This window comes from Saccostrea cucullata, unplaced genomic scaffold (assembly GCF_032062105.1).
Source record: "Saccostrea cucullata isolate Sc308-1 unplaced genomic scaffold, CSIRO_AGI_Scuc_v1 ctg4488, whole genome shotgun sequence".
Taxonomy (NCBI): Eukaryota; Metazoa; Mollusca; class Bivalvia; order Ostreida; family Ostreidae; genus Saccostrea; species Saccostrea cuccullata.
In genome coordinates this window covers 5,154-18,623 of record NW_026930994.1, presented here as the reverse complement: position 1 = coordinate 18,623, position 13,470 = coordinate 5,154, and the positions used below count along the sequence as shown (strand labels likewise).

General features: G+C 33.4%; 1 protein-coding gene across 1 annotated transcript; it reads left to right on the top strand.

Moving 5' to 3' along the window:
• Window positions 1-23: 23 nt before the first annotated feature.
• On the top strand, window positions 24-2,242 carry LOC134230941 (uncharacterized). The gene is made up of 4 exons (XM_062712807.1): window positions 24-411; window positions 988-1,146; window positions 1,795-2,006; window positions 2,153-2,242. The coding sequence occupies exons 1-4, from the start codon at window positions 24-26 to the stop codon at window positions 2,240-2,242; spliced, it is 849 nt and encodes a 282-aa protein (XP_062568791.1).
• The last annotated feature ends 11,228 nt before the right edge of the window (window positions 2,243-13,470 follow it).

Here is a 13,470-nt window from a genome sequence, read left to right as displayed (position 1 = left end):
CAATACAAATCAAAAGTTCAGTCATGACTGAGAAATTGCTAGATCAACCCATGCGTTATCCCCAGTATGCTTGGCTCTCAAAGAGAGAAGCTACTTTTGAGCAGGGATGGCCAGAACCTCTCTTAGGAAAAATACCAGACCTAGCTCGAGCCGGGCTTTACTACAGGGGAGTGAAAGATAAAGCTACCTGTTTTCATTGTGGAATGACTTTTAGTAATTGGGATCCCGAGGACGATCCTTGTGTAGAACATGCTTATTGGAACCCCAGTTGTCCTTACATCAATCTGTATAAGGGACGAGGATGGGTGATGAATGTGTTCATTGCGGGTTTAGATCAGCAGGGATATAAACCTTTACCTGAGATTAAACCTCTACTGAACCCAGAACCAGACGTCCAGGCTCGAGGAAAATGTCACATTTGTTTAGACGAGGAATTACAAATCGTTTTTCTACCTTGCGGACACGTATGCTGCTGTGCTTTGTGTGCTCCTTCCTTTCAGTTTTGCCCCATCTGTCGAGGTGAGATTCAACAGTCCAAACGCATATTTCTGTGTTAACTATACATAAAAGGACAGAACCCAAATTTGGTGTTTTCTATTGTTAAGCAAGCTCCTCAGACCTAGATGTTTTTTTACCACACTAAGTGATAAAAGAATGAGATTATTGAATTATTCCTAATTAAAAATTCTCTATTGGTTTTTTCCTCTGCAAGTTAAAAAATAATTACACCTGAGAGTCTACATAAAAAGGAGACACCATAACCCCAAGAGGATCATTTCTGATCTGAGTGAGGGACAGAGCACATCATGGAAATTTTAAGCTCAGAGTATCGTTGGAAAATAGTAGAACCTGAAGGTACTACTTTAAAGGGAGAATGGATGAAAAACAAAGAGGAATGTATTCAAGATTTCTTTGATAAGAATCCAGGACAAACAGGCCTCCATGAAATCTACCTGTATAAGAGAATAAAGTTACCTAATTCCATAGGGGACAACATCCTGCTCTTAGCAGGACCCAGACATCCCAAGTATCGGGAATTCAAATGGAAAATCAAATATGTCTTGGCTCACCAAAGAGAGGGACCTGAGAAGACTTTGTTTCAAGGGAAATGGATACAAAAATCCGGAGATTGTATTAAAGATTATGGTAAGAAAGTGGCCCTAAAAGGATACGATATCATGGACTGTGCTTGTGAAACACATTATTTGTACATGAGGAGATCCTTCCCCATACAAAAAGAACTGAAGAAAAGTTTTGAATGTTTATTATTATGATGTTCTTGTTCTTGTTGTTATTGATATGAATAAAGAATAAAAAGAAAAACCCAAAAATTCTAGTGTTGTTAGTTATTTCCCTTTATACACACAACTAAGCGCTCTCTATACATTAGGTTTTGTAAGGATGACGTCACAATCACGGATTTGAATCTCTGCCAAGTATTTACCTGTGTACATAAAAAACGTAGGTCTATCCTATATGTTTTGCACACGGCGCAAGTATTTACCTGTGTAGTCAGCATAAAAAACCTAGGTCTATCGTATATGTTTTGCACACGGCGCAAGTATTTACCTGTGCAGTCAGCATAAAAAAAACGTAGGTCTATCGTATATGTTTTGCACACGGCTCTTACAGTAAAGGTATATATAAAGCGGAGCTTTATTCAAGAGGTATATAACAAAAAACTCTCTCATTCTGAAAAAAGGACACGAAACAAGTCAGACGTGTTTTGTTTCCCAAAGATGCAGTATCGTTGGTATTGTGAGAGTCCTGTCAGTCAGTTTATGTACATGCAAGGAGGGTGGATGAAAACTAAAATAGGAGCCATCATGGATTTCTATGAAAATCATCCAGGATATTCCCTGGACAATGTGTGGTTGGAAAAAAGAGTGAAAATCCCATCTCTTCGAGGACCTAGAGTGAGGGTGAAAATCAACCAACATTATCAGCAATACAAATGGGTCACCTGTACTCAATATTCTATGAAAGATGGGACACCTGTGAACATGGTACTGAATGAAAGTCTTTGGTACTCGGACATCAGAGACTGTGTGAAACATTTTTTTTCAAGATGGAGAAAAAAGAACTGACTTTTCCAGATTATCACGGCGTTAGGCAGTACATGTACTTGTATTGTCGCATCCCCTTTGCCCAGATTAAAGACTCGGTGGAGAACAAAGGACTTTTGTTGACTCGAGTGATTGAGGACCGATCATCAGACGAAGAAGAAGAAATAGAAGTGTAAATCATTGAATAAATTTTTGAATTTTTCAAAAAGGGTTGCTATAAATAGAAGGGTCACGGGTCTTTTTTTTGTTGCTAAAGTATCTCACTGAACATGGTCATTAATTTTAAACAGGTATAATTTTTTATACTTCTTCAATTTTAAGGTATAAGGTCAAAAGGTTTCAATTTCACATGAACACAGTTCAAAGAAAATAAGTCTGTCTAACATACAACAGGAAAAAGCCATAAACTTTTTCTAAAAGGTGCTGTTTTTATTGAGATTGTGCTAGTGGTTACAGAAAACTTAAGGAGAGAATAGCCTTTTTTTTATTTATTCAATTGGACAAAAAAACCCACATGTGGTACAAGTCATACATATAGTAAACAAATATAAGATTAAGAATGCAAACCTGTATGGCTTTTCAGTTTCACTCCTGTTTATGTATGGCTCAGGTTTATATATATTATCCAATTATGAATGCTTTGGCATAAAAAATGCAAGACTTTAAAATGATCTGTATTTAGTTTGATGCAGTTCACCTATTAGACAGCCTGGTAATCAAAAGGAAAAAAATTAAATGTTCAAATTTAAAAAAGAAACTTAAAAAAAAAAAACAAATTGAATTCAATTTTATAATTTATTTACTTTAAAATTCAGGTTTCCTGGACAAAAGACCATCCCTATACCAGGTATATCAATATATTGATATTTATGGATATTCAATTTAAAATTCAGGTTTCCTGGACAAAAGAAAGGGATTCAACCCCTCCACCATCCCCTCTACCCTTGGGTGTTGGGTAAGAGTAACTTTACACCATCCTCCTTTCATAAAAAGATTATTTACACGTCATAGCATCCATCTACATGAAATGTCATGAGTTATAAAGGAAAAAAAGGGTTCTTCCAATGTTCCTTAATTTAATGTGGATATGTAGTTTTAAAAATTATGACTACTTGGAAATGTATGGATCTTTTGTCTTTAGCATCCCTTTTAACAGAGATTCTTCAAAATTTGCATGAAGAATTTCATGCGTTTAACTTATGATAAGAGCATTTCCTTAGGTTAACAAGTGTATGGTTGATAGCAAATGCTTAATCAATATATTGATTTTTATGGATGTTCATGAGTGTATGATATTGAAACTTTAAATATGTACAGGTCAGGCAATTTTTGAAATTTTGATCATCATAAATTATATTTGACTGTATTAAAATCAGTAATTTTAGATAAACAGTAAGAAGATTACACATACACTGTTACTTTCACACTCTGGTTTTACAAATATGAAAAAAGTTTAAATTACTAAGGATTAATCCTAATGATATAAAAGACTTACAAAATGAATATTAAAATACTCAGTCCTCAAGATTGAAAGTTTTTAAAAAGATTGAAAACCTAAAAAAGTCTGAAAGCCTAAAAGTCTGAAAGTCTGAATCTCAAGATTTAATATACATATTGTGTTTTTGAAGGATTGAAAGTCAGTATATGATTTGCTTGTAAAACTCTTTAAAAAATATAGGAGCACATTCTCTGATATATTAAAGAAAGAGTGGGAGATTTTACATCTAATTCCTTACAAATAAAAAATATCACTATGAGATCCTTATAATGAAGTTTTACTGTAGCAGAAATACATTAACCTTTAACCTGAAAAGTCAATATTGAGGTGGAAGATATTCATAAACAACAATGGTATAGCAAAAAAGTGTGTTGATCTTTAACCTGAAAATCCAAAAATATATGAAGTTTGTTTAATGAACCTATCCATTGATGAATATTAACTAAACAATTGTCCAATTAAACAAAGAGGTCCACATCTCTTTGATCTTTTGACTAAAAACTTAATAAGATCATTTATTTACCTTTGTTTGACTTTGATGAGTATCTTGTATGTTCGATATATTAGCAAAACACAATCTAATCTGAGTAAAGAGGAAACATGGAAAAGCTTGTATTCCTTTGTATGAACAAATTAATTGATGTCATGCAGATATCTTAACCAAAATATCAAAACAATCTGATGATTCTTAAATAAAAAAGTTCTCCTTATACTAGTCAGAAACCATTAGTCTACCTGTTAAACACAAATATATGATGTCAACTCAACAAAAGCAAGTAGGGTTCCTTTTCTTCAAAAAAAGTAAAATTTTGATGCATTGGGTGAGTGTTTGTTACTTTATGCCTAATAAAGAAATTTTTTTCCCTCCATTTTGACTGTATGGATTAAGAACTAATTATATAATTGAATCAAACTTAATTCTTTCATGTCATTCTTAATGTCATAGTACCCATCATTCATAATATGTACAAGTCTCAATCCTAATAGATGAATCCACATTTTGTTTTTATTTGTATCAATGACATTAAATTATTTGAGGGAAATTCTCTGTCCATGTTATTTTCTGGTGTATACCTTCTATCATTTGACATAATTTATTTACTTTTTGTATTTTGATTGCCTAAATATGAGCTATTCATACATAGAAAGAGAATGAAAAATGAATACAGTGAATTTATTGCAATAATACCTTGATACATAAAGGGAAATATTTTTTTCATTCCTTTTTGACCTTTGGATTGACCCTGAATAGAGATAACCATTTACTTTTTGGCAAGTGTAAACTATATACTGCATGACTAAACATGGTTTGTATATTGAAATATGAAATGGTTTCTTTAATGCTTAAATCAAAATACTCAAACTGTCCTAGTGAGAATTATGCTCAATAAAAAAAAAAATTTAAAGTTAATTTTAAAAAAAATTATAAGTTTTTAAAAAAATTATAAGTTTTGTAAAGTGACCTGGTGTTAAACTTGAGAGACACACAATGTTTCTTGTTTTTGACTGTTTAAGAAGGCATCTTTTCTAAACATTTGGTGGCTCTTAAAAGAGCCGTTGTGTTGATTTTTGGTAGGGTTTACTCCCTATGTCCCCTGCCTCGTCGCCTGCCTCGTCCCCGGAACTCTGGTCGGTCTGAGAGCGGTCTCCTGACTGAGGGTAGTCCAAGTCTGGTGGGGGGTCTCTAGGGCCGTGGTGGTCTGAGCCCTCGGACCCCGCGGGTGGCCACATTCCTCCCCAGAGGGGGTCTGGGGTCTCGCCTCCTACACAGTGGACAGCAACCAAGTGGTCGAGTCTGGAGGACCAGCACCTCCGAGCACCGGTAACAGGCGGGCCTGTTCCGGCACTCACAGCACACGTAGCTGGAGGGCTGATCCTCCTCCAGGCATACTGTGCAGTGGATCCGGGCCTCCGGTAGCTGGATCCCCCAGACAGGTACTGGTCCTCTAGGTGGGGGTGAGTTCCGGACTGCTGGGGATGCTGGCTCCTGCTCAGGCTCGCTGGGTGCCCAGTCGTCTGTCACGGGGGGTTCCCAATCCGAGTCGGAATCCCATGATGCTGCTGCCGCTCCCTGTGGACTCTGGTTCGGGGACCAGGTGGGGTAGGCGGTCGACGAGGGGGGGGGGGGGGAAGGGCTCCTCGGACTCACTACAGCTGGCGGCGATGGATTTCTGTACCTCTCAGGGTTACTCAGGGGGGATCCCTCATCTTCTGTTTCTTCCTCTCTCTCCCCGTCTGTAAGGGGTGGGCTGCTGTCTTCTCCCCTCATCTCTGGCAGGACCCAGGGTGACAATGGGCCATCGGGCCAGCTCTCGTCCCGTGGTCACATCCCGCACGATCCATACGGCTTCTAAATAAAACCCGTTGACGAGGAAATATCTGGGCAAATCTCCCTGCTGAGCCATCGTGGCGTATGCTGGATACTAACGAATGACGCCGACTACTGGAGAGCGTCTGTATTTATGCACAGAGCACGGACGGAAAAGAGAGCACCTCGATGGCGAGAGCCGAAATCTCATGGCGAACTGAAACTGTGTGTGTTTTGTACTTTGGGACTTATATATTTTCATGGATTATTTAATAGGTGTTCATAGTAGGATTCCAGCATGATACAGGTCTAAACAAGGTAAGATTCCTGCTTCTTTTCATACTAGAATGGATACATGACATGCATCCATTGTGGAGAAAAGAGTAAAAAACCTCGAAGCGACGAGGTGAAATTCAGTGACCCGAGTGTATAAAATAAGCCTTTTCAGTCTTTTTAGAGGGTGAGATTAGGAAAACTCATATGGGTTCGGGAGATTGGACCTAGGAAAGAGTACCGATATAGTTTTTATTTCAAAAGAATCATGATCAGGGTAAAAAACAAGCTCAAATAGGTTTACCTATAAACACAATGGGGGGTCAGAGGTCACGGATTTTCAGAAAATCATACTATGAGATACATAAGGATTCTTGGAATCTACCCTTTTTCTGACTGATATTTTAAGGAAAAAATAAAAATGTGATGAGGTTCAAAACAATTCGTATTTACTTTTTAGATCCTTTAAAAGTCTTGATGGTTTGTTTTTTTTTTTACCAAAATCGAACACTGTAGTGACACTGGGGTGTTAACAACGTATGACATACACATCCCCTGATTTTTAAAAGTAACCAAATGTTTTATGAAAGAAAATTTGACATGAAAAGATTCGTTCTGCTTTGAAAATCATTTGTATTTACTTTTTATATCATGATCCACTCTAGATTTTTTATGTTTGATTAAAAACCATACACACACACTGCGCGTCTCAAAAAGAATTCAAGAATATTGTAAGTTTATTTCATACAGAAATACTTTAAATGTATAGACTGAACTTACTTATGGATTAACCCCTTTGTAGTAGAAAACATTTTATTAGGTTTAATTTTCTTGTTTATTCTCTCATACATTTTCTAATTTGAATATTCGCAAATTATTGATTACATGAACAAACAAATTTAGGACAAAACCACAATATATGCTGAATACCCTGATATGAAATGGTTACATATGTAAGATGTGTAACACATCATGTACAACTTTTTAAGTCTACAAGATTTTAAGCTACCCATATTATACAATAAGACTACTTTTTTTCAAAGTTATGAGAAATTCTTTACAAAAAATGTATTTATGCAAAAGATAAATGTTACAGTTTTTTTAAAAAAACATAGATTTTGCTACACTAACAGGGTATTCTGTATGACCAACTTTTCATATCAGTTCTTTACATTATCATATTTTAACAGTGATGATTTTTTTTTTCTTCAAGCAATGAAAAAAAAAAAATAATGATAATAATTAACAATTCAAATATATTATTGTTCAATTTTAGGTCTGCATAAAAATATGATTAACAGATGATTAATAACTGGCCATACCCAAGTTTGAACCTGACCACCCCATTTTTGGAGTATAGAAGCTAAATTGGAGAAAGTTAAGAAATTTTACCAGAGGGGAAATTTATTTTATCAGAGGTAAATTTATAGATGGGGATAATGAATTGGTATTTTCATGTTGTGCAATCATCCTTACAGCATTGGAAATTTTTTTTTAAAAAATATTGTTTGAAAGAAAACATTTTTCTTTTTTTTTTCAGATAGCACATTCTGTTCATCAGTCAAGGAAACATATACACAGCCTTCCACATATTGTCCAGGATCAGAAGAAGCCAGTGGTGTTTTATAATTGAAAACCTCAGTGACATCTCTTCAGAATTTTTTCTAGACCTTTGAAAATTTTAACTAAAAAATAACAACATATATATATCACAGATTAAAATTGTTAAGCTGTACAAAAGTTATCATTCCAGGAAATTTGAAAAAATGTTGATGCATCTATACTCACATTAAAAACATTTTAATTTTTAAATATTGTTTTTTTTTTTTTTTGCTTTGGGGAAATTATTTATTTTAACTCTACCAAATAATATAAATTTTTTAAAAAAATGGAACATGTTCTGATTTTCATGTTAAACTTTGTCTTTATGAGAAAAAACAAAAACAACAACAACAACAAAACATGAAGTGGAAAAAAACCTTGCAGGAAAACAATGGGATATGATGAGAGTTCATACTCATGCAGATTTTATTCTATAGTATTACCAAGAATTGAAAAAAAAAGTAAGAAGATAAATAACAATGAAGAAAACAGAGAAAAAATTCCATGAATTTTTTTTTAACCTGAATAAATCCATTTGATTGTTTTCGTCTGTTAACAAAAACAGCCTTTTTGAAAAATAGGTTATCCCCCTTTAACCATAGATTATTTTTCAAACAACAAAACAGGAGTTGGGTATTCAGTATAGAATGGGGAGGAAATGTAAAAGATTTAAATGACATTTTTTAAAGGTATAGTGATCAATGGTATTGCTCATCTTTCTGTATTGTTAAAAATGAAATATGATTTTTAAACTGTTATACAAATTAAAGTTACATTTTATCTTAAATCACATTTAAACTTTGCTATAAAAAAAAGAAAGCTACCTGGATTATTTAAAAAATGAAAGGAGTTTGTACCTTCAAGTAATAGTCATCTACCTCATTGCTTTATATGAGTTATGGAGTTTGAGAAAACATTTTTTCTGAAGAAGAAAAAAAAAATTAATGAGAGAAGTGAAAATTTTTCTTTTACAACAGAAAAAGACCTATTTAATATCAGAAACTGTGTCATAACCATATTTTTGGGACTTAAATTAAAGTACTAGGATGGGATTTTATGCAAAATATACATACATATTACAAATATTTCAAAAAATCACTCTTAAATTCCTCTTAATATTTGGGTTTTTTTCCCATGATAGTTTCACAGAAAAGTATAAATTCAAGGTGTGAAATTAAAAACACTCAGTACTGTTGTTTTCTCAACCATGATTAACACCTCCAGTAAGGAAAAGAGTCAGAACACTAGATTAGAGGAAACTGAATGGTTACTTAATTTTATACAGGAGGGAGGAAAAGATATCATACCACCTCCCTTGATGGTAGAACATCCTGTAGTATTTATACCACCTTCCTTGATGGAAGAAGAAGAAGCCAATGAAGAATATAACCATGTATTACCCATAGAGGGTGAGGGTAACCTGGATTACCCTGAAAGACCCTTGACTAGAGAAGAAGCCAAGTTTATAGATGATAAGAAAATAGAGATGTCAGAAAAAAGATTGACAAAGACACAGGATTTAAACCCACAGAGGAGAAGAGTCTACAAATAATGAAAGAAATTCAAACTCAACTCTTGGAAGATATGAAGACTCATTATAAGAATAAACAGAAAGAAAATACAGGCAATGGTTATATTGCTAAGTTAAAAATAGACAGATTTAGAGTAGCCAAAAATTGGATATTTGATTTAACTGGGTGTAGACAGGAAGATGTAGATCAAATCATTGGAAGTGATTATCAATACTTGATCTTACAAAAAGAATGGCATCCAGAAACTGGAAAACTTCATCATGTGAGAGGATTCATTCAAATGAAATACAGCTGTTATGAGAGATACATGTACAGAAAGATTCATAAATTAACCTGTTTTGAGATGTCTCACAGCACCCCAGAATTGGAAAGAACCTTTTATAGACAAGGTGACTATGAAGAATATGGAGTTCTTAAATCTGAAGTGAGAAACAGAGAATTAATTCCAAGAGATTGTAGATTTACCTGAATTTTTTTTTTTAAAATGAAAACAATTTGCACACACTTATAACAAACAGGTGTACATTCTTTTATCCACATAAAGTGTATGTGTATTTGTTATTGTTTATGAAAGAAATAAATGTTAAAAAATGTGTGTTTTGATGTGAATTTATTTTTAAATCAAAGTACTGAAAGTACTGTTAGACGGAGGCTTCATGTATGAGAGAACACAAAAGAAATATATATGTCATACATTGCTGTAAAGAATATTATGAGAAATAATGTGTAGTTTTTTTTTCAATTCAACATTTTTTTCAAAGGATACTTCAATATTCATGAGGTTTTTGGGATATTATAATTTCATCTTTGTAATGTAAACTTCGCCTTGATTAAAGTTCACTGTTATTTAGATGAGATACTTTCAATATTAAACCTTTCAAAGTAAGAAACAGTAATTGACTAGGCCTGGTTGACATAAAACTTAGACGGGCTAACTTTTTATCCCAGTCTCACCTGCTCACTTAAGGAATATATAGTGGAAAAGTGAGACTGAGATCAAAAGTGAGCTTGTCTAAGTTGTATACCCCCAGGCCCGGTTTGATGAATGTAGGTTTAGTATGTTCTAGTCATGAGCCCACTGGCGGAATTAAAAGGGGCCCCTGGCCCCCTCCCTTTTGAGTCCAAAAAATACGCAATATTTGAAAAATGAGTGTTTTAATTGTGGCTGTGGGCCCCTTCCCTGACCTCAAACTGGTCCCCCTATTTCAGAATTTCTGGATTCAGCACTAGGCATCAGCCTGTCAGGAGTCTCCATTTTTCAAGATATTCAACCCCAGATTTTATGATATATGGCGAACTTGGCCGACACCCCATGGAAATCCAAATAAAAACGCGCATGATATCTTATTGGTCAAAATTAATCAATGGAAAGGAAATTAAAATTGCAAATTTATGTTATAAATTAGGCTTCATTATAAATCAAGAAATAGGAGGGAAAATTGTTTGGCTTGAAAATATTAGAAACATCTTAAATAACTGTGGACTCTCAAATGTATGGCTTGAACAAAACCCAATTAATATTAAATGGTTAAAGGCGAAAGTTAAACTCACATTATTGGATCAATTCAAACAAAGTTGGCAATCAATCCTTCAAACCTCACCCAAAGCTTTAAATTATAGAATATACAAAGACGAACTAAAATTTGAAAACTATTTTAATATTTTATCAAAGAAGGACTTAATAACATTTTGTAGATTTCGAACGTGTAACCATCATTTACCAATTGAAAGTGGACGCTGGCTTAATATACCAAGACAAGATAGAATTTGTCCCCATTGTAATCTAAAAGAACTCGGAGATGAGTTTCATTACATTTTAAAGTGCAACTCGCTACAAACAGAAAGAAAACTATGCTTAACAGATAAACACATAAAATTCCAGAATATAATCAGTTTTAAAAACATTATGAATAACACAAAACACTGCTTTCTAAGAAAATTGTGTTCCTTTGTAAAGAAAATAAATAAAATATGCTCCCCGGCCTAAATTCCCATACTTCACATTTATAGTAACCTACAATTTTTTTTTGTTCACGCATGCCTTTCTAGACCTACTGTTGTATATAAAATAACCTATATGTTTTTGTAGTCTCTGTACGCTATTGTAAAATGGTGAAGAGATTTAAATAAAAAATGATTGATTAGATATCTTATTTATAGGTCACAGAGACCTACTGTTAACATAATTATGACATGTAACAGCTACCAAAATCAAAATTTCTCGGCCTTATTGTAATAATGTTATGATATGAGCTAACATGGAAAAAGAAGCAGCCAGGTAATTGGACATGAACAACATAATATAGTACAGTTGTCTTAAACCTTTGTGATACAAAATGGGGTGACCTAGCTTGAAAGCAACACAGAATTTTCTTTAAGTAATACAACTTCATTAACATGCAATAAATGTTCGTGCCAGAACACAATTTTTTGAGTGGAATAAAATATACTTTCTTACTTTATGTAAACAGAACAATCAAGTTCATAAGACTTGCTATTTCACAAGTTTAAATTGTTTTTGGAGAACTGGAGTATTCCTTACAATAACAAAGATATATCTTGACAAATTTGACAACCAATATTTCTGGAATTATTAAATGTAGTATTTTATCATATGACAGATTAACCCAAAAAATGTCTTTCTTTACTCGTATACCAGTGGAAATGGTTGTCCTTTTCAGTTTATCTGTTTAAAACAATCATTAACAATGAGACATGATTACAAATTACGTAGAGAAAAGTTATAAATATATAACTATGATTTCTGCTTTTCAGTTAAAACAATCACTTTACCAACGATGTAGGTTAAAAAAAATTGACATGAATACCAATGATCAGAAATACATGTAATCTTGTATATAAAAAATAATTAAAGTTTGGGATGTGAAAGAGGTAAAACACAAGTATCAAATGCAAACAAGAAAACATTGATGTAACCATCAATTGTCGCCCGGGAAATATATAAAGTAAACAATGAAAATGAGTCTTGATCATCAAACCGCTTCGATATGAGTGAAAAGGCATGCGTCTAATTGATGGAGACGATAGTCGAACTTAAAGTCGGATAAAAATTATTAAAAAACGATACCATTTTAAACTTGATCAATTCCTCAAGTAAATGTTGGCTGTATAAAGTATAAATTCAAGTTAGACACACGCATCACCTATATTTAAAAATGTATTATTTTTCAATTTAAATATAAAACACGAACTGTGCAGAGTACGTTTTTATCCGAGGAGTAAAATTCGATGTTCTAAAAAAAGGGATCTGTCATTTTTTCGATAGAAAATGATAAGCAACTATATATATTAAATATGAAAAACGTATATATTTTTACAGATTCACTTTATGGAAGTAATTATATTATGTATCTCGTAATTTATAAACAGAAAGAACATTCTGATTAACAGTCTTTACAATGTTTAGAAAACCTTTAATTCTAAATAACTACTCCCACCCCAATCCCCATACACCAACACTTAAACTTATATGTATAGAGCAGCCCGGTCCTCCGGGCTGCAATAAGGATCAACGATATGACAATAAGACAACTTATTTCAGAAGATATGATTTTTAATTATTAATTAGGATATTATGTGATAAATCATGTAAATCCTATGAACCAAGATTTGGGTTGTACCCAAGGGTCAAACGTTACAAATGCATTTTGATTCAATATCAGAGTTGCCGTTTGTTTCTCTCTTATCTAATGTGAGGGTACCCCAAACACTCAAACCGCTTGTAGAAAGTGTAAATCTATTTTCATGTGTTTCCTGAAATTATACATAATATCAAATAAACAATTCAAAACTAGACTGTTAATATTCCTACATATAAAAATACTATGCATTTGTTGATTCATCGATCCTTGTCAGATTAAAAAACTCCATGAAACCTATTGATGCAAGCGTCAAAAATCGGCCGCAAACCAATTTATCGGTCCTTTCAAAAAGAAATTAGAAAAGGAATGAAAATGAGATTACAAACAACAATCTAGCACAAAAAATTCCATTAAAACTGAAATGCTTGATCTATTATTAAAATATCTTATATTTATACCTGCGAACATAAAACATTTGCATGCGACATAGCAGGATTTTCTTCAATACATAATACAGGTACATCTGCGTCTCCACACTTAGTTTGATACACAGGCGAATTCTGGTGGAAGTTTTTACAATTAAATATAA

What these genes read in the sequence shown, in the direction of transcription:
- LOC134230941 (XM_062712807.1), top strand. Translation starts at nt 24, where the DNA reads ATGACTGAGAAATTGCTAGATCAACCCATGCGTTATCCCCAGTATGCT. An exon ending in CGTCCAGGCTCGAGGAAAAT is followed by an intron (nt 412 to 987) that starts GTCACATTTGTT and finishes CTAATTCCATAG; the next exon opens with GGGACAACATCCTGCTCTTA. An exon ending in ATGGGACACCTGTGAACATG is followed by an intron (nt 2,007 to 2,152) that starts GTACTGAATGAA and finishes CCCTTTGCCCAG; the next exon opens with ATTAAAGACTCGGTGGAGAA.